Source organism: Schistocerca piceifrons, chromosome 9 (assembly GCF_021461385.2).
Source record: "Schistocerca piceifrons isolate TAMUIC-IGC-003096 chromosome 9, iqSchPice1.1, whole genome shotgun sequence".
NCBI lineage: Eukaryota > Metazoa > Arthropoda > Insecta > Orthoptera > Acrididae > Schistocerca > Schistocerca piceifrons.
Window position 1 is genome coordinate 220,801,575 of NC_060146.1, and position 26,640 is coordinate 220,828,214.

The window sequence follows — 26,640 nt, forward strand, 5'->3', positions numbered from 1 at the left end:
CTGTCGTTCTTCCAACTTCTTCGATGTGCATCAGTCCTGTCTGGGCAGAGGATGAACAAGCGCCGTGCAGGCAGTCTCTTTAGTTGCTGACAAATCCTGCCCTGTCCGATTATTCATTTTTGCCAGTTTTCTATTAGAAACGAAATCTTACATTTATTCCTGCGACAGACTGTGTGCGAAATGATCACGAGTATTTTCTGTGCGCTGGACTTAAGAAAATCGTAATTCTAAGACTATGGCCTTTAATGTTCAACTTCGTAATTCTCCTTGCCGAAAGGCTCTCGAACTGTCCTGACAGTCCTCCTTTCTGAAGTTAAAATCTTCTGGGTTATTAGGCCGCGTCATGTTTCTTCTAAAATGTTCGACGTTTCGACCCCTCTGCCTGGGGGCAGCTCGCAACAAACGGAATCCAAATTCACTCAACAACTCGCTACGATCACGTTTAGTGCTCGCATTAGCTACGGCACACAGAGCAGAGAGTTCAGAACACTACTGAACATCGTGACTACAACTATACCACAATTCGAGTTTAATAAATTACTTTTGTTCAAATTATGATATAACTTTCCTGCCCTTTATGTCAGCTTAGCTTGATAATGATCATTTTACCTGAACTAGTAGCGAATTGCGCAAAATGAAGCATAGTTTAAGGTTCACTGTGAATTTTAACTATCGACGTAAAAATTGCGTGTCTATCGAACCTACCGGTGACAAATCTTGCGACACACTTCCGAACTGCTTCGATTTCTTTCTGTAACGCGACCTAGTGAGGATCCCGAACACTAGAGCAGTACTCAAGAAAGGGTTGCACAAGTGTTCTGAAAGCGGTCTCCTTTATTCATGGCTTGGAGTTTGTTACAATTCTACAGCCACTACGACCAGTGCTGCAACTATGTCACACGGGAACGAATCAATGTTGAAAACAAATAAGTTGATAATTTCTTTTGAGTTCGTTTCGTACTTTATTTCGCGATACTCCTGACATTTATTAAACCTGCAGTGTAGAATCGCTTTCAGCTGACGAGTGGCACATTTTATTCGCGATGTCGCCGTAACTCTGCTGTTGTTTTGCGAGACACAAACGCGCGCGAATGGTCATGTGAACAAATGTGCTGCCCCCCGTTGAGCAATTCATACACGAATGAATTGTAAGACCCACGGGAAAATTCTGGGAAAAGCGCGCCAGCTCGAGAAGAAGGAAGGGATCCGGAAGAAATGTGTTTGCTCTGGCAGACTGACTAATTAGCGCGGGGCTTGGAGAGGAGTTTTTCGAAAGTTAATATTCGCTAATGAGTACGCCTGAGGGCCGTTAATTATAAATGGAAATTCAAGCCATAATTAATTACTTCTTCCGTCGGTAAGTACGCCTTCTCCATCCGAGTTTGTGCTGTTACATTGAATTGTGGTATGCAGTTATCGCATGGTCTCTATGGGTATCCACTGACAATTTACCGCATTTACTATATATGATATCACTGCCATCACGTCGTGTCGCGTAAATCATTGCCAGAGGCACTTTTAACGTTTTCGATCAGTTTTAAGTAGGAAACTGTAACTCGTTCGTTCGGTGACGACTTAACGTATAAACATCAACGGGCACCGAGCTAATTTTCAAGGGGAGACATGGAAGCAAATTCGAAAAAGTGACTTTTTGGATTTTTTTCTTATTCCTTTGTCCAACTAATTGTCAATACTTTCCGGAAGTTTCAAAATGCCTATCGCATACTAAGTTCCATAAAAAAAATTAAATGCCCAACGAGTTCTCCTTGGCACGCCCACTTAGTGAAGAGGTTTTTCAGGATTGGTTTTCGTTTTAGTCATACACTGAAGAGCCAAAGAAACATACACCTGTTTAATATTGTGTGGGGCCCCGCGAGCCCGCCGAAGTGTCTCAACACAACGTGACATGGACTCCACTAATGTCTGGAGTAGTGCTGGAGGGAACTGACACCGTGACTGCTGCAGGGCTGTCCATATATCCGTAAGAGGGGGTAGAGATATCTTTTGAACGGCTCTGGAGTTTGGTAGTCAGCGGAAGTGTTTAAACTCAGACGAGTCCTTCTGGAGCCACTCTGTAACACTTCTGGACGTGTGGGGTGTCGCACTGTCCTGCTGGAATTGTCCACCGGAACAAACAATGGACATAAATCGATGCAGGTGATCATATAGGATGCTTACGTATGTCACCTGCCAGAGTCGTATCTAGACGTATCAGGGGTCCCGCATCACTCCAACTGGACACGCCCCACACCATTACAGAGCCTCCACCAGCTTGAACAGTTCCCTGATGACATGCAGGGTCCATGGATGTCTCCATACCTGTACATGTCCATCCGCTCGATACAATTTGAAACAAAACTCGTCCGACCAGGCAGTATGTTTTTAGTCACCAACAGTCCAATGTCGGTGTTGACGGGCCCAGGCGAGGCGTAAAGGTTTGTGTCGTGCAGTCATCAAGGGTACACGAGTGGGCCTTCGGCTCGGAAAGCCCATATAGATCATGTTACGTTGAATGGTTCACATGCTGACACTTGTTGATGGCCCACCATTGAAATGATGATGATGCTGGTGATGATGATGATGATTTGTGGGACACTCAACTGCGTGTTTATCAGCGCCCGTAGAAATTCCCAATCTGTACTCAGTCCAGTCTCGCCACTTTCACGAATGATGGGGAAATGATGAGGGCAACACAACCACCAGTTACCGAGCGGAGAAAATCCCCAATCCGGCCGGGAATCGAACCCGGGACCCCGACATCCAGCATTGAAATCTGCAGCAATTTGCGGAAGGGGATAAACTTATGTCACGTTGAACGATTCTCTTCAGTCGTCGTTGGTCCCGTTCTTGCAGGATTTTTTTCCGGCCGCAGCGGTGTCGGAAATTTTCATGTTTTACCCGATTCCTGATATTCACGGTGCACTCTTGAAACGTTCGTAAGGGAAAATTCCCACTTCATCGCTAACTCGGACATGCTGTGTCCAATCACTTGTGCGCTAACTTTAACAGCACGTTCAAAGTCACTTAAATCTTGATAACCTGCCATTGTAGCAGTAGTAACCCATCTAACAACTGCGCCAGACACTTGTCGTTTTACATAGGCTCTACCGACCGCAGCGCCGTATTATGCCTTGTTAAATATATCTGTATTTCAATACGCTTGCCTTAATCCGTTTCTTTGGTGCTTCAGTGTAGAATCATAGCTTCTGAGCTCTTAGTTCAAGGAATTATACACAGATTAAAAAAAGAATTGCATCACCTCAGTTCCGAGAGTACTAGAACCTGTACAGAAAATTGGAAGAGAGATCAACGTAAACATCATTTCTGCCCTTTTTATTACTAATGAAAATCACACATTGCATAATGTACCACCACACAGCGAAACCTTCACAGGTGGTGGTCCAGATTGCTGTAGACACTGGAACGTCTAGTACCCAGTAGCACGTCGTCTTGCACTGATGCATGCCTGTTTTATTAGTGGCATACTATCCACAACTTCATCAAGGCACTGTAGGTCCGAACTGTCCCACTCTTCAACGGCGATTCGGTGTAGATCCCTCAGAGTGGTTGGTGGGTCATGTCGTCCATTTTCAATCCATCCCAGGCATGTTCGATAGGGTTCATGTCTGGAGAACATGCTGGCCACTCTAGTTGAACGATGTTGTTATCCTGAAGGAAGTCATTCACAAGATGTGCAAGATGGGGGTGCGAATTGTCGTTCATGAACACGAATGCCTCGCCAGTATGCTGCCGATATGGTTGCACTACCGGTCGGGGGATACCATTCACGTATCGTACAGCCGTTACGGCGCCTTCCATTACCCCCAGTGGCGTACGTCGGCCTCACGTAATGCCACCCCAAAACAGAAGGGAACCTCCACTTTGCTGCACTCGCTGGACAGGCGTTCAGCCTGACCGGGTTGTCTCCAAACCCGTCTCCGACGATTGTCTGGTTGAAGGCATATGCGACACTCACCGGTGAAGAGAACCGCTCTGAATGGTGTCGTGGTTGCAAAGATGGACCTCGCCATGGACGCCGGGAGTGAAGTTGCGCATCTTGCAGCCTACTGCGCACAGTTTGAGTCGTAACACGACGTCCTGTGGCTGCACGAAAAGCATTATTCAACATGGTGGCGTTGTTGTCAGGGTTCCTCCGAGCCATAATCCGTAGGTAGCGGTCATCCACTGCAGTAGTAGCCCTTGGGCGGCCTGAGCGAGGCATGTCATCGACAGTTCCTGTCTCTCTGTATCTCCTCCATGTCCGAACAACATCGCTTTGGTTCACTACAAGACGCCTGGACACTTCCCTTGTTGAGAGCCCTTCCTGGCACAAAGTAACAATGCGGACGCGATCGAACCGCGGTATTCACCGTCTAGCAATGTTTGAACATTCCTGGTGGAATGACTGAAACTGTTCGGCCGTCGGACCCCCTCCGTGTAATAGGCGATGCTCATGCATGGTTGTTTTCATCTTTGGGCGGGTTTTAGTGACGTCTTTGAACAAGCAAAGAGACTGTGTCTGTGATACAATATCCACAGTCAACGCCTATCTTGAGAAGCTCTGGGAAACGGTGTGATGCAAAACTTTTTTGATGTGCGTATTACTTGTTTCGTTTATCGTCTGTGACTGTTGGATTTCTCCTTGGAAACAACAGGCAGCCGTCATCTTTATTTAAAGAGTGTGATTCCTTGTATTTGCTTACGTTATTTGGTTATTTCTGTTGTTGAATTTTGTTTTGCCTCATCAACGGAAATTGTATACAGAGATGGACTAGAAGCGTGCGCATGTTTTATTGAATTGTAGGCACGCTAGTAATGGTAACCAGGTTATGTATGGGAGGTCCAGAGCGATGGCACTCCTTACACGCACAACGGAAGTCTTCCTCAATCGATTCTGAACTAACAGTCAGCCCTCTGTTGAACCCCGTGCTTACCAAGACGTGTGTTCACGGCCGAATCGCCTTTAAATCGAAAGGTTGCCCCGACACAACATTTTACTCAGCCGCGGTAGTTAAAATTGCAGTTTATGGTGCAGTTTTTGTATGTAATAGTGGCAACTTGGAGAGAATAAAGGTCTTGCAGAGAAAGGGCTTCAGTGCTGAGGACATCTAGAAGAGAAATGACACACAACGTACAACTGCAGCTGACGAATGTACTGAGGGTCTTGCAGAGAATACAAGACAGGAGAGAAAGAGCCAGAAAAGAAGTTTTGAACGAAAGGAGGACTATATAAGTCTGCAGGCTTTCGTGGCCGTTGTCACTGAAGTTAAAATCTTCTGGGTTATTACGCCGCGTCATGTTTCTTCTAAAATTATCGACAAATTCTGCATAAGCAAGCGAGAGACACAATTTGCAGGATATATGCTTTCTTCAAGCAGAAAGCACGCGCATGTGCGTAACGCAACTGTGGCTCAGAATCGTCGACGATGCAATCGCCGTCCGTGCCTCGACATGCGCCAACCGCCATCTTTCGTGGATCGGACTATAGTAGCGAACTGTGCAAAATAAAGGACAGCTGTAGGTACACCATGAATTTTAAAAAATATTTGGCAGCTGAATATCCACACCTGCGAACATAAATATGTATTACATCGATGCTACGTGAACTTATGTGAGAATAACTGGAGGGAGGAAGACTTTTTTTATTCGTCGAACCACTGTTGAGAAAAGGGGGGGGGGGGGCGGATGGGCAGAAGAACGATCGTGTTGCCACCACCGTACATCTCACATAAAAACCGCGAAAATAAGATAAATCAGAGCTCATACAGAAGCACATAGACAGTCGTTTTCTCCTCACTGCATTTATTGAGGAGAATAGGAAACGGAATGACTAGACGTGCGACAAGGTACCCTCCGCAATGCACCGTATGGTGGCCTGCAGCTTGTTTATTTAGATGTAGAATACTTTGGAAATCATCGATATCAGATCCTGAAACTTATTTCCCTTCAGGGCAGATTTGAGTCCGTGGAAGCGTGTGCTGTTTTCTGGGGCGAAGTTGACAGTGTTTTTTTTTGGGGGGGGGGGGGCAGGGAGAAGCAGAAATCGAAATCAGTCACCTGTTTTACGGCCAAAACCACGGCAGTTCTCGTATGCTCGAAACAGGCACGTGTTATTTGCTAGAAACAAAACAAAAAGTTTGTGCTGCAATTCAATATGGTGTTGGAGCACCCCTAGCCTTGATGACAGCTTCCACTCTCGTAGGCATACGTTCAGTCAGGTGCTGGGGAATGGCAGCCCACTCTTCACGGAGTGATGCACCGAGGAGAGGTACCGATGTCGGTCGGTGAGGCCTGGCACGAAGTCGGCGTTCCAAAATGTCTCAAGGTTGTTCTATAGCATTCAGGTCAGCACTCTGTACAGGCCACTCCATTACATGGATGTTATTGTCGTGTAACCACTCCGCCACAGGCCGTGCATTATGAACAGGTGGTCGATCGTGTTGAAGGAAGCTATCGCCATCCCCGAAGAGCTCTTCAACAGTGGAAAGCAAGAAGGTGCTTACAACATCATGTGGGCCTGTGCTGTGTTAGTCCCACACAAAACAGCAAGGGGTGCAAGCCCCCCCCCCCCCCCTCCATGAAAAACACGACCACACGATAACACCACCGCCTCCGAATTTTACAGTCTGCACTACACACGCTGGCAGATGACGTTCACCGGGCATTCGCCATACCCACACTCTGCCATCGGATCGCCAAATCGTGTACCGTGATTCGTCGCTCCACACAACGTTTTTTTTTCCACTGTTCAATCGTCCAACGTTTACGCTCCTTGCAGCAAGCGAGGCGTCGTTTGGTATTTACCGGAGTGATGTGTGGCTTATGACCAGCCACTCGACCATGAAATCCAAGTTTTCTTACCTCCCGCCTAACTGTCATAGAAATTACAGTGGATCCTGATGCCGTTTGGAATTCCTGTGTGATGGTCTGCCTATTACCCTTCTCACGGCTTCCAGTTTTCAACCGCGAAGTCGTGTGTCATGCACTTCTGTCGGCGTCGTACCATTCCTCACTGTAGTGGAGACATATTGATTCTTAGGACTGGTTTTCGACGCCCGATTGTCTTGGCTTACTTATCTTCGTCAGCTTAAGCGGCAGTGCTGGCAGCACTTCAATGCCCTCCACTGCTTGAGCAACACCAGTTGGGGTGCAGATCGCTCTACGCTGCTGCAGCTCTACAGAGCCCTTGTTCAGTCCCGGCTTGACTATGGGAGTCTGGTTTACGTCTCGGCGGCACCCTCAGCGTTGCGTTTACTCGACCCAGTGCACCACTGTGGCGTTCGACTGGCAACAGGAGCTTTTAGAACGACTCCAGTGACCAGTGTCCTGGTGGAGGCCGGGGTCCCCCCCATTGAAGGTTATGCCTGCACAACTGCTCACCAGTTACGTTGCACACATTCATAGTTCTCTTGAGCATCCGGATCACCGTCTCCTTTTCCCATCCACGGTGGTTCATCTCCCGCATCGGAGGCCCAGGTCAGGCCTTACGATTGCGCTTCGCATCCGATCTCTTCTGTCTGGAGTCCTTGCCTTTACCACCTATACTCGAGGTCCATACACGTACACCTCCATGGTGTACACCTAGACCCAAGTTTCGCACGGTCCTAAGGACTCAGTTAACCCCGCAGCTCTCTGCTGTCACTTCCTCTCGATTCTTGACGTGTACCGGCACCATGAAGTGGTTTACACTGTCGGCTCGATGGCTGATGGTCACGTTGGCTTCCTGGAGGACATATTGAACAGTACTCCTTGCCAGATGGCTGTAGTGTTCTCACTGTAGAGCTGGCGGCTACATCTCGTGCTCTTGAGCACATCCACTCATGCCCTGGCGAGTGGTTTCTTCTCTGTACTGACTCCTTGAGCAGCCTGCAAGCTATCGACCAGTGATACCCACGCCATCCTTTGGTAGCGACCATACAGGAACCTATCTATGCCCTAGACGGTCCAGGCCACGTCGAAATCCCAGGAAATGAACTTGCCGACAGGCTGGCCAAACAGGCTACACAGAAACCACTTCTGGAGATAGGCATCCCTGTAACTGACCTGCGATCATTATTATGCCGCACGGTTTTTCAGCTTTGGGAGACGGAATGGCATAATCTCAGCACGCACAACAAACTGCGTGTCATTAAGGAGACTTTGAAAGTGTGTAAGTCTTCCATGCAGGCCTCTTGCAGGGAATCAGTTGTCCTCTGCCGGCTCCGCATTGGCCATATGTGGCTACCATATGGCTACCTCCTCCGTCGTGAGGACCCACCTGGGTGTAATTGTGGCTCACATATGACTGTCATCCACATCTTGCTGGACTGCACACACTGAGCAGCTCTGCGGCTGACTTTAACCTTCCCAGCAACCTACCTTCGGTGTTGGGCGACAATGCCCCAACAGCAGATTTAGTTTTACGTTTCATTCGTGAGGAGGGTTTTTATCGTACCATCGAAGGGTGGGCACTTAGTCTTCTCTCTGAGGTCGCCACCCTCCGTCCATTTTAACTCTGTCGCACTTTCTTTGCATTTGTTTGTCTTGGTGGTCGTCTTTTCCCTACATGTGTTCATCTCGCCTTGTCTTTTTGGGGTGAACATTTTAACGTGTTGCAGAGTGGCCGGCTCATCCTGTATTATTATTGTGATCAGCCAGCCCAGACCATATGTTCTATGGGTTTAATATCTTCTTCCACTTTTCCTTGTGGTATATGTTTTCCCCGTTTTTTGTTCGTTCCATTCGTTTTCTTTTAGGTTTGGTGTTGGGTGTTTTTGTACCTTGAGCCTTCCATGCGTCAGGAAAAAGGAACAGATGACCCTGTAGTTTGGCACCTTTATACCCCAAACCAACCAACCAACCTATTATCCATTACGCCCCCCTTCAACTGTCGGCCGTCTCTGTCAGTCAACAGACGAGGCCGGCCTGTACGCTTTTGTGCTGTACGTGTCCCTTCATGTTTCCACTTCACTATCACATCGGAAACAGTGGACCTAGGGATGTTCAGGAATTTGGAAATCTCGCGTACATAAGTATGACACAAGTGACACCCAATCGCCTGACCACGTCCGAAGTCTGCAAGTTTCGCGGAGCGCCCCATTCTGCTCTCTCACGGTGTCTAACGACTACTGATGTCGCTGATATGGAGTACCTGGCAGTAGCTGGTAGCAAAATGCACCTAATACCAAAAACGTATGTTTCTGGGGGTGTCCGAATACTATCGATCACGTAGTGTGTGTTCACACAAGATCGTAGTGTGGGCGTGACGTTTCGGAAACGTTACTATTCTTTTCTATCTTCTGATGAAGTGCAGGCGTGTTACAGTCCGTCTCCTTTTTTACACTATCTGATCAAAGTATCTGGAGAGCAAATGCCGGACATTAATACAGCGCGTGTCCACGCTTCGCCCTTATGGCCGCTTCAACCCTGCTGAGGACTCACTTTCAGTGAGTCGTCTGAATGTCTGAGGAGGGATGGCAGCCCCGTCTTCGCCATAAGAAGCCGAAACCAGGGGAGGGAGTGGCGCTGGGATCTGGAGCGAAGCTGACGTCGTGTTCTTCCTGTTCTGTTTGAGTCATCCGTCCGCTTTCTCATTTCTGCTAATTCTCACTACTTTCTTCCATTTTCTCTCAGTCGATATTCTGTACTCGTTAGGCTGTTAATTCCATTCAGCAGTTCCTGTAATTCTTCTTCACTTACCCTGAGGATAGCAATGTGTAAGCGAATCTCATCATTGATATCCTTTCACGTAGAATTTCAGTTCCACTCTTGAACCATTTTTTTTTATTTTCGTCATCTCTTTTTCGGCGTATGTCTTGCACAGTAGGGGCGAAAGCCTACATCTGTGTCTTACACTCTTCCTAATCCGACCACTTCGTTCTTGGTCTTGCACATTTATTATTTCCTCTTCGCTCTTCTGCATATTGTACACCACCAATCCTTACCTGTAGCATCCCAATATTTTGCTCAGAATATCGAACATCTTGCAACATTTTACATTTTCGAACGCTCTTTCCACGTCGGACATGTCCGAAAGAACAGACACCATATCCATATAAGTATATGTTAATCTGATTGTCCGATAATTGTCGCCTTTCCCGCTCTTGCAGTCTTCGGAATTGTCTGGACGATGTTTTTCCGAGTGATATCATACATCGCTAGACGCATACATTCTACACACCAACGTGAATAATCGTTTTGTTGCCACTTCTCCCAATAATTTTAGAAATTCTGATAGAATGTTACGTACCCTTTCTGCCTCATCGAAAGCTCTTTTAAGTTCTAGTGCTAATAATGGATTCGCTATCTCTTCCATATCGATACGTGTTTCTTCTTCGGTTCCATCAGACAAGTCTTCCCCTCATAGGCGCCTTAAATGTGCTCTTTCCAACTGTCCACTCTCTCCTCCGCTTTTAACAGTGGAATTCCCATTACACTCTCAATTTTACCATCTTCACTTTTAATTTCACCGAAGGTAGTTTTGACTTTCCTGTATGCTGAGTCAGTCCTTCCGACAATCATTTCTTTTTCTATATCTTCACATTTTCTATGCAACCATTTCGCCCTAGCTTCCCCACACTTCTTATTTATTTCATCACGGAGTGACTTGGATGTCTGTATTGCTGTATTTCCCTGAACATTTCTGTACTTCCTTCTTTCGTCAATCAGTTGGAGTATTTCCTCTGTTACCCATAGTTTCTTCGCAGTTACCTTTTTCGTACTGTTTTTCTTTCCAGCTTGTGTGCGTGTCCTCTTTAGAGACGTCCATTCGTCTTCACCTGAACAGCCTGCTGAGCTGTGTCCGAGTCTCAGACAATGTGAAGCGCACCTCCTCACTCCTTATTACTCCTACATTCCACTTCTTTTGACATTGCTTCTTTTTATTTTCTGAAACTTAAGCCTACTCTTCTTCACTATTAAATTGCGATTTGATTCTGTATCTGCTCCCTGGTACGTCTTAGGATCCAGAATCTGATTTCGAAATCTCTGCGTAACCATGTCATCATATAATTGAAATCTTCCCGTATCTCCCGGCCTTTTCTAAATATGCCTCCTCCTCTTGCGATTCTTTAACAGAATATTCGCTATTACTAGTGGAAATTTATTGCAGAATTCGACTGGACTTTCTCCTCTGTCATTCCTAATGCCAATTCCATATTTTCCTGTAACCCTTTGTTCTACTACTTTTTCTACAACCGCATTCCAATCTACTATGAATATCAGATTTTCATCTCCCTTTCCATAATGAATTAGACGCTCATTATCGTCATTACCTTCTCTGTCTATTCGGACTGCGACGTCGGCAGGTATACCTGAACTATCGCTCTCGGTGTTAGTCAGGTGACGATGCTGAAGAGAACAACCGGATCACTAAACTGTTCACAGTAACACGGTCTCTGCCCTACTTCCCTCTTCTTAACGAATCCTACTCCCGTTACACCATTTTCTGCTGCTGTTGGTATTACCCTATACTCATCTGACCAGAAATCCTCGCCTTCCTTCCATTTCACTTCACTGAGACCTACTATATCTAGATTGAGCCTTTGCATTTCTCTTTTCAGATTTTCTACCTTCCCTACCACATTGACGCTTCAAACATTCCAAGCCCCGACTCGTAAAACGATATCCTTTCGTTGGTTATTCAATCTTTTTCTCACGGTTGCATCCCCATTGGCAGTCCCCTCCCGGAGATCCGAATGGGGGACTGTTCCGGAATGCCGGCCCGGGTGGCCGAGCGGTTCTAGGCGCTACAGTCTGGAACCGCGCGACCGCTACGTCGCAGGTTCGAATCCTGCCTCGGGCATGGATGTGTGTGATGTCCTTAGGTTAGTTAGGTTTAAGTACTTCTAAGTTCTAGGGGACTGATGACCTCACAAGTTAAGTCCCATAGAGCTGAGAGCCATTTGAACCATTTTGTTCTGGAATCTTATTCCAATGGAGAGATCATTATAAGACTTTTCAATTACAGGCCACATGACCTGTGATACGCACGATGTGTCTTTAGTGCAGTGGTTTCCATTGCCTTCTGCATCCTCATGTCGTTGATCGTTGCTAAATCTTCCATCTTTAGGGGCAGTTTCTCACCAGAAGCATGAGAAAATACCCTGAACCTCTCTCCACTCCTCCGCACTCCTTGACAAGGCCGTTGGCTGAATGAGGGTGACTTCTGATGGCGGAAGTCTTCGGCCGCCATGACGTTCTAAGTCATGCAGAGAGTATTTCATTCACTGAGGTTGGACTCTGGGCATGTCAGTCCATTTCAGGAATGTTATTGTGAACAGATCATCGCACAACAAAAATCGTTCAAATGGCTCTAAGCACTATGGGAATTAACTGCTGAGGTCATCAGTCCCCTAGACTTAGAACTACTTAAACCCAACTAACCTAAGGACAGCACACGCGTCCATGCCCGAGGCAGGATTCGAACCTGCGACCGTAGCAGGCGCGCGGTTGCGGACTGAAGCTCCTAGAACCGCTCGGTCACTGGTGCCGGCCATCGCAGAACAGTAGCTGCTTTGTGGCAGGTTACATTCTCATGTTGATACAATCAGTCTCTGTCTCCGAACTGTTCCTCTACGGTACGCGGTACAGAGTGGAGTATGACTTAGTATCCTTCCGCATTTAACTTTTTGCTAAGCACAGTAAGGGGACCACGCTGTAACCACGAAAAACACCCGTAACGGCACCTCACAGCGTAGATGACTGTTAGCACTATACACGAAAGCAGCCGACGTTCTTAAAGCATCTAGGCTTTTGCTGAAGCCAAACCCTTCCACCGGACGGCCAGAGGGTGTAGAGTAATTCCTCATTCCAAATCACTCGTTTGCAGTCATACACTGTCCATTGTCGTCGCTCTCTACACCACACCACTCTAGCGTTGACTACAGATGTATGGCTGGTCAGCAGCTGTTTGATCACTGCACCCATCAGTTTTTCTGTCTCTGCATACAGTCATTCCGCCAGCTGGACTGCTGGTACCACTTTGGAAGTCACGGATACTTGCTTCCGCTGAGTTCATGCGAATTTTTGCAACCACCATTCACAGTGCTCAAAGGAAGAAGAGTTCAACGTACCGTCGACAGTGTGGTCGTTAGTGACGGAGCAGGGAGCACAAGCTCGGATAAGGAAACAAGAGGGGAAAATCAGCCCCAGCATTTGCCTGGAGCTATTGAAGGAAGTCACAGGAATTCTGAACCAGGATGGCCGGACGCCGATCTGAACCGTCGTCCTCCCGGATACGAGTCCAGTTTGTTGACCTATGTGCAACGTCGCTCGGTAATGGTCGGCGGTCGCTGCCCGACAGTACGCGAGGTGTCCCTGCTCTTGGTTCTGCTGTCGTTGTCCCTTCGCGTTTGCACTCCACAATCAGATCACCGGCTGTAAAGTCGGGCGGTTTTAAATGGGTTGAACTGTGCCTAATGGAGTTGCAACTAAGCTGACATCTGACAACTAATCATCATCGTCGGGATTCACAGTCACGCAGAATTCTTGTTTCTTTCTTTCTTTTTTTGTTTTGTTTTTTAAAGACGCAAGATTCGGCGTCGACTGTAGAAATTATGTGCACTGAAGAGCCAATGGTACAACTGCCTAATATCGTGTAGAACCCCTGCAAGCAAGCAGAAGTGCCGCAACACGACGTGGCATGGACTCGACTAACGTCTGAAATAGCGCTGGAGGGAAGTGACACCGTGAATCCTCCAGGATTGTCCATAAATCGTGAAGAATACGAAGGGATCGAGATCCCTTCTGAATATCTCATTGCAAGGCATCCCAGATATGCCTAAGCGGAAGTGTTTTAAACTCACAAGTGTTTTCCTGGAGCCACTGTAGCAATTCTGAACGTGTGGGGGTGTCGCATTGTCCTGCTGGAATTGGCCAAATTCGTCGGAATGCGCAATGGACATGAATGGATGAAAGCGATCAGACAGACTGCTTACGTACGTGTCACCTGTCAGAGTCGTATCTAGACGTACCAGGGGTCCCGCATCACTCCGCCTGCACACGCCCCACACCATTACAGAGCCTCCACCAGCTTGAACCGTCCACTGCTGACATGCACGGTCCATGGATTCATGAGGTTCTCTCCATACCCGTACACGTCTATCCGTTCGATGCAATTTGAAACGAGACCAGGCAACATGTTTCCAGTGCCCAATTTCGGTGTTGACGGGCCCAGGCGAGGCGTAAATCTTCCTGTTGTGCAGTCATCAAGGGCACACGAGTGGGCCTTCGGCTCCGAAAGCCCATACTGATGAAGTTTCGTTGAATGGTTCGCACGCTGACACTTGGAATGGCCCACCCAACATCGAAATCGACAGAAATTTGCGGAAGGGTTGCACTTCTGTTACGTTGAACGATTGTCTTCAGTCGTCGTTGGTCCCGTTCTTGCAGGATCTTTTTCCGGACACAGCGATGTCGGAGATTTGATGTTTTACAGGATTCCTGAAATTCACGATGGACTCGTGAAATTGTCGTACGGGGAAATCCGCACTTCATCGCTACCTCGGAGACGCTGTGTCCCATCGCTCGTGCGCCGACAATAACACCACATTCAAACTCGCTTAACTCTTGATAACCTGTCATTGTAGCAGTAGTAACCGACCTAACAATTGCGCCAGACACTTGTCTTATATAGGAGTTTCCGACCGCAGCGCCGTTTCCTGCCTATTTATATATCCCTATATCTGAATACGCTTACCTATACCAGTTTCTTTGGCGCTTCAGTGTATTTGACGATTGCAGTTTCGGCATTTGGGTCATTTCCAAGCTGTACTGCAGAAGATATCCCTTTAGTGCATGTCAGACTTGGAGGATTTTGAAGTCTGATATGTATTGAAGAAGATGTTGTGCAGTATCGGTTGAAAATGGACAAAAGGCCGAAACTGCAATCGTGAAATGAATAATTTCGACAGTCATCGGCACCCATACATGTCCAAATCGCACCTTAATTCGGAATGATACAGGCACTGCAATATCGTATTTATCCGCCGACACTGCGCCAGTGACCCTGAAACAAAATGTTTCACATGTACGGGAATATACACAATGGATGTGCGAATAAAAGTTGTGGACACAAAGCTGACGATAAATGGAAGTTCCGGGTTGGCCGTCAGTTGTGCACTAATAGCGAAATAGTAAGCCGACCGCTGGCGGTAAGCTGGATAGCCGTGTTTGAGTCCCGGCGCGGCACAAATTTTCACTGTCCTCATTCCATTGTACAGGTTACGGTCGTCCAAATTCACCGTTGCGAACGCATTTCATGTATTGCTAACTGGCCGACGTGAAGTGAGCAGCTCGCTGAGGCCAGCAGAACATTGGAACGCGGATCGCTACAGCGGCTAAGAGGACAACAAAGTAAACAGGCGCCCAGGTGCGAGAAGGAGATCATAACTCGGAAAACAACTGAAGGCTGTGAACCACATTACAAAACTTTAAAAAAATTCGTAATTTATTGTAGTCATAAAATGAAAAGTAAAATATAATCTACTTTACACGCGTACCTCAATATTATAAAATTAGGGACGGAGTAGTATTTGAATATCATTCTTCTTGCTCGAATAGTCTACGGGTATACTGCCGGTCCATATTGCTCGTTGGACACTATGGACCGGCAGTACACCCGTGGACTGTTCGAGCAAGAAATACGCCTGGAGAAACTGATGAATCACATCATTCTTCTCCTTTCGGTGCCTATCTGGTTCGGATGTTGGCGATGATGATGATGATGGCTATTTTTCTCTTGTTGGTATCAGCACGACACCGTTCTGCTGAAGAGATACTGAACTAGCATCTGAGGTTGTCGAACCAAGATATTCACCTTATTCCGGGACGTCTTTTGTTGTTGGTTTTCTCTTGAAGTATTTTTTGCCTTAACTTTTGAATTATGCATGACATATCCTAGACGCTGCAACTTTCGGCATTTCGCTATCTTTATTAATGCAGGTGTTCTGTTGATTCTTCTCAAAACAACTACTTTGAGTATTATACAGTTGCTAAATTAACGTGAATGAAGCGGCTTCATCCAGCTAAGCAGCTTCTGGAAACATTCTTGACTCATTAGTTGTTATAATTCTTATGATAATTCGAATGGTTATTGAGTGTTGAGTTTTGTAATTGTTATTTAATCCAATTTGTAGTTTTCGAGGTATTTCCAAAAACAGTTTTAAATGTGTCAACCTGAATAGGTATCGGCAGTGGACATTTTAGTCTCTCAACAGTTGCTCCGCAGCAGTTTAACAAAATGGTCCAAATGGCTCTGAGCACTACGCGACTTAACTTCTGAGGTCATCAGTCTCCTAGAACTTAGAACTACTTAAACCTAACTAACCTAAGGACATCACACACATCCATGCTCGAAGCAGGATTCGAACCTACGGCCATAGCTGTCGCGCGGTTCCAGACTGTAGCGCCTAGAACCGCTCGGCCACCCCGGCTGGCGCAGTTTAACAAGCAGCGTCCCACCGTATTTTTTTTACCTACGTAGCTGGCAACACGCGCCTATTCCGTATTATTGCAGCTACAAAAGCTGGTTGCCAAAATCCGCTGAGGGCGAAACCCTTATCTCGTTTAACAAGATTCTTCGACATTCGTATCTCGATTGGCTCCCTAGTAATGCTGTCGCTCAGCGGATGGCAGGTGTGTCATCGAAATCGGACTTTTGCTTTTCTAATAAGCAGTGCTCGGCCGGGGTAGATTAACTTTCCTGGCACAGTCCTGCGTTGTGCACTTGTAAACTGCAACGTACAGTCGCACGCAAAAGTACCGGCAGACACACCTTTTCGCATTTAATACAAAATTTATAAACAGTAGGAGCATTATATATGTGTACGATTAAGTCAATAAGAGAAATAATATGTACATTAAAAATCTTTCTCAACACAACAGAAACACATGTAATCAATTACATGCGGGTTTTCTCGTGTTCAAAACAGTACTGACACACTGTGCGACGTCTATTACCGTGCTCGACAGACTGCACCACGCGTAACAGATTTCTGCCACCGGAGTTTACAAACGGTTAAGCCCTTGCATGGCGGCCTGTGTAAGGACTATTCACTTGTCAGAAGTGGAAGGAGCATTCCGTGTCATTCCGCAAAAAAAGGATGTTTTATTGCACTCTCAGGGTAAGAGTTAGCGAGAGAATGGTAAAGAACGCCGTGTTATTTACGGCAACCATCAAGAAGTGCCAAAAGACTGGTACAATAAACGCAGAACCGGACGTCCGAGTGAGCTTACGTGTAGGGAGCGTCAAAGGACAGTTCGTCTTCCACAAAAAGAGCCCTTTAAAAGTGCAGTGTCGTTTGTATCGGACATCAGTCAACGTCTCAGCAAACACGTCAGTGCTCAAACTATTAGGAATGTTTTGACTGCAGCTGACATTCATGGCAGATCTCCCAGAAACAAGCCATTTATTTCGCAAGTTAACCGACGAAAACGCTTGTAGTTCGTCAAAGATTATGTCAATAAATACATTGAATTTTGGAATACTGTGCTATTTGATGACGAATTCAAGTTTAACTTGTTTGGATCTGACGGACAGGCAAAGTGTTTTTGTATGTCCATCGTTTGCACTGAAGATCTTGGGGACCACAGCGGTTCCCTATTGTAAGAAAATAAAACGTCTAAAGCTGCCCTTATGATATTATTTTTTCTGTAGCTTGGTAGCTACACAATAAATGCGATCAGCTGCAGTGCGCCGTCTTCAGGCCTTGGTTGATGCTGAAGGGGTTGACACGGTCCCCATACACGATGCACCAGTGGTCAACAACAGGTTTACACGGAGTACCTCTACCCGTGATGTCGTCTCTTCAATCATCAAATGAGCTGACGGTTGGAGAGACGACATCACAGTTACAGTCTGCGTAAGCCAGTTATGTTGTCCACTGATGTATATATGGATCGTGATAAGCCATTCAGCGTCAACCAAGGTCTGAAAATGGCGCACTGAAGCGCTAAACTGGTAGCTACACAGTCAATACGATTGTAAGGGCGGCTGTATACATTTCATTTAGGAGAAAGTGTAGCTCAAACCAAACACAGAATTCCAATCACAACGTCCTACCTATAGTAAAATATGGGGGACGGAGCATAATGGGTTTGGGGTGCTTGGCGACTTCTGGTGTTGGTTATTTGGCAATTATTGAAAGTGTCATGAATCAGAGTAAATGAGTGGATGTGTTTGGTTGTGTAAGCTGCAGATTACCTGACTTCGTTTACGAATACAATAGATTCTTTTGCGCCTTTCTTTCCATTTGCCCGTTCCATCTGTTCACCCCTTACCTTAGTGTTGTTTCTTAAAGTTTCATAAATTTGTATTTTACCTAATTTGAAACGCAACATTACTTGGCGCACATAGGATTTGTCTTTCCTGCCGGCCCCAGTTACCTTTCCGTTAAGTGTGACATCTCTGAACAGTCAAAGGGACTGTGTCTTTGATACAATATCCACAGTGAACGTGTATCTTCAGGAGTTCTGGGAACCGGAGGAATGCAAAACTTTTTTTGCTGTGTGTGTGTGTGTGTGTGTGTGTGTGTGTGTGTGTAATAGGCTTGCAAAAAGAAAATCTACACAACCGTCAACCCCAACATTTATTACAAGGAGGAGGACAGGAGGGCGCGAAGGGTTCCCTTAATATTACAGTGCCGTAAATCTAAACTATGCAGTCCTCTGGCGATTAAAGACAAGAGACAGCAGACTGGCAAGTAAAGCGCGATTACACGGCATCACCTGCCATGTCACTGAAAGCTGGGAGCACATTCGGCTTCGGAGGCTGTCATATTACTTACAGTTACCATATTTCACACATATTTGTACACGCATTTCATCCGTATCTCTAGCGATTTTCACCCTGCAGTTCCATTTGAATTCTGAGGAAAGTTGTAATTGTGCGAGTACATGATACTCAGAAGTTTTGCGTCATGAGTCTCTAGAGACCATGTTAAATGTGTCTGTAGAGTTGAGCCGCATGCCGTGATGCCTAACCGCAGGACGTAACACGGTGGGAAAATTATTGGCTGCCAACAGTAGCCGTTCTCACAACGTGACTGATGCATCGAGAAACGCAGATAACACAGTAATTGCGCTTCATACTTTTACAGTATTGCAATTTAGTTAATTACGAAAAAGAAATAGCAGCTGGTCGTTTCCGAACGTTTCTACTTGTTACGCCTCCTCTTCGTAGCCGGCCGACGTGGCCGAGCGGTTCTAGGCGCTATAGTCTGGAACCGCGAGACCACTACGGTCGCAGGTTCGAACCCTGCCTCGGGCATGGATGTATGTGATGTCCTTAGGTTTAAGTAGTTCTAAGTTCTAGGGGACTGATGACCTCATAAGTTAAGTCCCATAGTGCTCAGAGCCATTTGCCGCCTCTTCGTCACCGCCACCCCCTAGTGCTATCAGATGCATACGTCTCCTGCAGTATTTTTACACAAATACTGACTAATGTGTATACAAAATTTTCCTGAAATTTCTCTAGGGTTTTCTGAATTACGCTTTTACGTCAACCATTTTCACCTCCACACTCCGAGTCATAGGGGCTGTCCCCGTTTTATTCAGTCTCGTGTTGTCCTGTCTCTGCCGTCTACCTGACAGGAAGTTTTAGCTGATGACGCTCGAGCAGCTGCTCGTGTCCATAGTTTTATTACATTGACGGACTTGTCCAGAGAGATCTAACTCTTTTATTTTGTTTATCTGCGTCTTTGTAAGTACTTTCTGGTGTTGCCCCCTTGCGTTTTTCTACGCTATTAGTGCACTAACGTTTGTGACTGGGCGCTAATGACCTTATTAGTTGAGCACCCTAAACACAAAAAAAAATCATAGGGGCTGTAGTATTGTGCTACTTCACAGTAAATTGTACATTGCGTTTCAGAGCCCATGTTTACCAGACTTTTTTGCTTCAAATGATCGTTTCTGCGATGTTCCTGACTACTGACCATTCCTCCTCAGACACTCAGTGTACGTTAAATTAGACTGAAGTCCTGCAGACGTTCCAGAGTTGAGCTTCTGAGTCGCCTCGTTTCCAGACCGACCCCGATGGCTGGTCTGGTTCTTCACAGCCGCAGAAACCTTGACAGGAGTGCACACACATCGCAAAGTTCCATCGCTGCCGGGTGAACGGTACAGGAACGCACAGAGAGCGAACAAGAAAAACAAACAAATAATGTGTTACATTGGACGTCCCTCGCCGAGCACAGTTGAGAACCAGCGTCTCTGGTTGGTGGCATTAACAGGTATTTTAACCTCTACTTCTTAAATTACGCTATCAAAGTAAACGTTACCTTTAGTGTGGCTGACGGCAGTTTTATGTACAATTTCCTATGCGTTTTCACCAACCCCGATTTCTCCATGGACGGCGAATTCTCTGATGCTTCTCGTGTTCAACCTGCCGTTTTTCTATTTTTTGCTCGGTCCGCCTGACGTCATATAGCCCGCACCCACACGACATTTTGTAAACACCGCCAATTCTAAAGCGTACATTATCTTTTCAAAAACCTTACAACGGTGACGCGTACACGTTTCGCTACTGCTCCAATAAACGACATTTAACGTCAATTCGTGGCTAGAAACCGACGACAGTAGGTGCCGGATTCGAATCCCGGTAAGCAAAAACTTTTTCGTGTCGCTATTTCTATTTGAATCATCGCGCTAATGGTGAAAAATTTCGATATCTAACATTTCACTGTGCTTGGTTAACAAACCTATTAGGTCTATATTCGTATCCTGTCCAACACAAAACACTATACCACATCACGTCAAGTTTAGACATGCGCACATTTCGCTACTTGTGACTGAAACCATATTTAAGATCTTTCGCGATTAGTCAACATGCACAATAGTCGCTGGATTGGAATCCTACTTCCCCGTCCAGTACAAAAATTTTCATTACGTAATTTCAAGTTGAAACTTGCTTTTTGATATGCCACTTATTGTACTAGATTTCAGTTTACTCTGTCATCTCCAATAACGTGTTTCATTATATTCGCATTATCGTCGTATTAATGTGCGTCTGGCTTGATAGCCGTACAGAGCAGTTTTCTCTAGCGATCTGTTGTAATCATCATTTTGTATAATCAAATAACTGTATGGAAAAGACAGGAGAGATCCTGAAAGACAGTTATGTGAACTGAATACAGGACAGCCAGAACTCAGTTAAGATGTTTCGAATTTTTTGAACAAGGTGGTTCACGTAACAATAATTGCGTTATCTGCTCATTACAAGCTCACTCTGAATTTCTCATAATACCCAAAAAAATGCTTCAAAACAATCGTAACAAACGATTGAAGAAGTGGGTTCAGTCGTACCAATTAAGAAGTGACGTGACGTCAAGCAGTAAAATACAGACAAATTGATTGTAGCGAGAGCTGTCGAATCCGTCACATATTAATAGGAATATTACAAATAATAATACATACTTCGCCAGTACTTCTCGCAGGCAATATACACTGAAGAGCTGAAGAAATTGATACACCTGCCTAATATCGTTTAGGGCTCCCGCGAGCACGCAGAAGTGTCGCAACACGATGTGGCGTGGACTCGGCTAATGTCTGGAGTAGTGCTGGAGGGAACACTGACACCATGAATCCTGCAGGGCTGTCCAAAAATCCGTAACAGTGCGGGGGGTGCGGATCCCCTCTCAGCCTCACGCTACAGGGCATCCCAGATATGCTCAGTAATGCTCATGTCTGGGGAGCCTGGCTACCAGCGGAAGTGTTTAAACAGAGAAATGTTCCTGGAGCTGCTCTGTAGCAAATCTGGAGGTGTAGCGTGACGCGTTGTCCTGCTGGAATTTCCCAAGTCACTGGGAATGGCTAGTGGACATGAATGGATGCAGATGATCAGACAGAATGCTTACGTGTCACCTGTCATATCCACATGTATCAGGGGTCACATATCACACCAACTTCACACGCCCCACACCATTACTGAAGCTCCACCAGCCTTCTGCTGATATGCAGGGTACATGGATTCGTGAGGTTATCTCCACACACACGCCCACCCGGTCGACACAATTTGAAACGAGACTCGTCCGACCCAGCAACATGTTTCCAGTCATCAACAGTCCAATGTCGGCGTAAAGCTGTGTCGCGCAGTCATCAAGGTTACATGAGTGGTCCTTCGGCTCCGAAAGCCCACATCGATGTTCCGTTGAATGGTTCGCACGGCCCCTCCGGCCGGAGTTTCGAGTCCTCCCTCGGGTGTGTGTGTGTGTGTGTGTGTGTGTGTGTGTGTGTGTGTGTGTGTGTGTGTGTGTGTGTGTGTGTGTGTATGTGTGTGTGTGTGTGTGTGTGTTTTGTTCTTCGCATAAGTTAAAGGCGTGTGTAAGTCTAGGGACCGATGACCTCAGTAGTTTGGTCCCTTACGAATTCACACACATTTTGAACATTTTGAATGGTTCGCAAGCTGACACTTGTTGATGGCCCAGCGTTGAAATCTGCAGCAATTTTCCGAAGGGTTGCACTTCTGTTACGTTAAACGATTCTCTTCAGTCGTCGTTGGTCCCGTTCTTGCAGCATGTTTTTCCGGCCGTGAAATGGTCGTACGGGAATATCGCCACTTCATCGCTACCTCTGAGATACTGTGTCCCATCGCTAGTGCGCCGACTATAACACCACGTTCAAACTCACTTAAATCTTGATAACCTGCCACTGTAGCAGCAGTAACTGATCTAACTTCGGTAGACACTTGTCTCAAATAGGCGTTGCGACCGCAGCACCGTATGCTGCCTGTTTACAAATCTCTTAATTTGAATTCGCATACCTATACCAGTTTCTTTGGCGCTTTAGTGTGTGACACCTGTTAACGGCCTGCGAATAAGTTATGTAACTATATACTCGACCGATTTACAACTAAATATTGCACCTAACGCGAAATGAATCTGTACACCGTCATGAAAAACGCAACAATCCGTTGATTTACGATCGCGTATATATCAACCTATGGGGGTGCAGAATTATTTAATCAAACAAAGAACTAAACGATGGACGTATTCCATATGTCACTGTTTCCATACGTCGGTACTACAGCTTGAAGTAGCATCACAAAAGTCACGTGAACGTTCGACCGCTATACCAAATATTGGTATCTCTTCTGTAACTCTCTCGAATAGCACGTAGCTAGCTGTCATTCCTGCCACTTTATGACGAGAGTCATCCCTATCTGTGGTAAGTGCAAAGCACTGTTTTGCCCACATACGCATCACACACTAACTCAGCTTTAATGACGCTCTCAGTAACATTCGACTACACGTTGTTGATCATGTGTGAGGGCGAAACGCGAATGGAAATTCCCCTCTCATAGATTCATATGAAATTAGAACTGCAAAGTGTAGTCACATTGTGGATCGCTCAAACAATTTGAGTGCTCTAGTCTATTTATGCAAATAAAGAGGTATTTAATCTTCTGAAAATACTGCACTGTAAGTAGTTAAGTTGTTGCTGCTGCTTTCAATCGGAAGATGCAGCTCTCCTCACTAGTCTCTCCTTTCCATCCCACACGCTGACTGTTACGAGTCCATTATTAGGCGTCGCAAGGGCCTATCTATCCTCTCCCCCTCGACACGAATTGATATTTCTCCATTAGTTATCCGATGTACCTAACCTAATCTCCAACATTCTTTTGTAGCACCATATTTTGTTCTAATGTCGTCTTGTCCGACTAGTTTGTACGCCACGTTTCGGTATCATGTAATGTTACACGCCTGGCATAAACTTTCAGAAATGAAACTCCTAACAGTTAATTTTATACTACTACCGTTTTGCAGATATTTTCTTAATTTCGTTCAGCAAAATCTCTGTTTTTATAAAGCCAACATTTGTGTCATTCATGATTTAAATAATAAAACACTGCATCAGTTACTTTTTTCAATGGGTAGAACGATGCGCTTCGAGAATTTTTTTCTATCGAGTGTATTTTGAATGTTGTTTGCATGTGTCTATTGTTCTGCCTTTCTTATCCTGCACTTTACATTCTGTGGTTTTACGACAATCGAAAATCGGAAAATACGATAGACTAGATAGTGAATCGAATAATTTCTTCAAATGTTTCTCCTGTACACAGTAACTGCAACAAATTCGTAGATGTTCATTATTTCACACATTCCACTCAGTATTTGCAACAAAATAGTATAAAACAGAGTTTAAAGCGTATCCAACAATTTTGAATAGTTATGTTAGGGCTGACGATATGCGACAACTTGATGTACATAATGCAATCCACGAAGAATGGAACACCTCGGATTGTGTCCACACTCTTTGACAAGCCGTACCGTAGTAATAACTTTGTACCAAATTTTGATTTCACATAAACAAACATTGTGGGTGTGGTTCGCGTGTGTGTGTTGATGTCTGCACAATGAAAGAGGCAGGTACCTGTAAGTGGACAGACAAAAGACACTACTTTCGAAAATTAGCACGTAAAATATGATAGATTCATATTTTCCGACTGCAGCAAAACTACGAAAATACGACTGCAGGGCATCAGAGCGTGAACAACACACACGGAAGCATAAAAAAGTACCACTGTACGTATGTGCACCTGATAATGAGAACAAATTCCAAACACTTCGTCCTGCGCTTGCAAGAAAGTAACTCGCGCGATGTTTTATTATTTAAATGATGGAATATTTTACTGCTGATGGCAGTGTGCATTTTGCATTTTCTTCGTTTCTATCATGAGATACTTCACTGCCTAAATAACAAATCACGCACACAACTTTTAGCGCCACATTTTCCACTCGAGCTCACTAACCGCCAGCTGATGTAATTGGAGCGTGTTTATGGAAAACTTTCAGAGCACCTTTCTATGGTGTTGCATCTCCCTAGAGTTGATCGAGATCCCTAAGACCATCGCGGAAGGCTTTGAAACATGCGTTTTTGTTGACTGCAGCTCCACTGGTTAAAAACTTAATCCTGTATTCCTGCAGCTGTGTTATCACAAATAAAACACTGTGCCTCTTTATTAACGTCACTTGTAGCATAAAGTTCCTTCCTGCTACTTCGTCGAAAAATGAAATTTTTTGGACAGTGACTGTCTTCAAAATACAAGTTGATTCCCGCAAAGAATTGCATTAGTTGTTCGGAGTTTGTTTTCAAAGACTATTGTAAACGACGACAAATATAATGTGAACCTAAACGGTCGTCCGAAGATGAACTTGTGGTCTCGAAACCGCTAACCGCGCTATTTGCGTAAACAAATAGCGTTGTTGACAATGATTGGTTGCTCTTCTTTGTGAGAATAAACTTGTAAAACCTTACTGGCACCTAGAACCTTTCAGCTTTATGGTGTGGCACTTAGAACTGTTTTAATACAACACTAATTCTCAATTTTTTACGATGATTCGGTGAGCAGTGTAATTTTGTTGTACTGGAATACTTTCTCATTGTTTTGAATACAAATCCATTATGTACAAACGGATGTGCATAGTTTTTTTCATTTTCCTGTCAATCGCGAGACTTGGCACCTAGAACGTTTTCCATTTCAACTCTTCAGTTTGACTACAGTCCACTACCCTATTTCTATTCCTTCCGAAGCTGTACGCCACGTACAAACAGATGTGGAACACGGTCCGGACGGTGGCCAGAGCACGGTGTCGCGGTCAATGAGGAGTCCCGCCACGCACGGCGCACGCTGCCGGCACGGGCCGCGGCGTGACGTCACGCACGCACTTACCTCTGCAGGTGGTGTCGGGCGACCGTCGCCCCCAGCTCCGCGTCGCGCGGCCGTGCGCGAGGCATCCGCCGGCTGCCCCTGCGAGGTCGGCAGCTCCGTGTAGCGCGCGCGTCGGCTTGGTCGCGTCTGCCGAGGGGCAGGGCAGCCGAGCCAGCCGCGACCCCACCCCCACCAGAGCGGCGCGGCGCGCACTGCTACGGACCGCGGCTGCGAGTTTAGGGGTGGGGGCGGGAGAGGGAGGGGGAAAGAGACGGGAGACCGGCGCCGGTGGTGCCGCCTGCAGGCGGCCGCGGGAACGTGCAGCGCCGCACCGCCCTGGGAAACTCGCCTGTACTGGTCTTTCGGGAAACATTCGCTCGTTCTTCGCTTGGCAACTGCGCGTCTAGATTACTATCATTAGCGCACCGTGATACGCGTAGAAACGGAATGATGCGGCTAAGCAGTTACCTTGTTACTAGTTACTATCAAACAAAAGAACGCGATTCTTTTGTTACTGAAGGAGTTTACTCTCCCACAGGTAATTTATTACGTTACTGTATCACTAGGTGACAAACGGCATTGCTCGGATATACAATTTGCCAATTTTTTGTTATAAACGAAAACAAAACAAAAATTACCTGTGTTTGTAGAGTAACATCGAATAATTTCATTTCCACGTATCTGTAAAAACACCTTCGAAATTATGAAACAGTCGTACAAAGACGTATGCATAATGAACAAACATATAAATGCAGTAGCCGGCCGGGGTGGCCGAGAGGTTCTAGGCGCTACAGTCTGGAACAGCGCGACCGCTACGGTCGCAGGTTCGCATCCTGCCTCGGGCATGGATATGTGTGATGTCCTTAGGTTAGTTAGGTTTAAGTAGTTCTAAGTTCTAGGGGACTGATGACCTCAGATGTTAAGTCCCATAGTGCTCAGAGCCATTTCAACCATTTTTATAAATGCAGCATACCGGTCGGTTTCTGGCTGCTGGGCGCAGCTGCATCGCGTGTCTA

The 26,640-nt window shown here is 45.9% G+C and overlaps 1 protein-coding gene across 1 annotated transcript in view; it reads right to left on the minus strand.

Moving 5' to 3' along the window:
* LOC124716880 (translation initiation factor IF-2-like) overlaps positions 1-25,997 on the minus strand; it is a 138,929-nt gene extending 112,932 nt beyond the window's left edge. The window contains exon 1 of the mRNA XM_047243432.1: positions 25,596-25,997. Within this exon, the coding sequence (XP_047099388.1) occupies positions 25,596-25,997 (402 nt within the window). The remainder of the gene's footprint in view (positions 1-25,595) is intronic.
* Between the last annotated feature and the right edge of the window lie 643 nt (positions 25,998-26,640).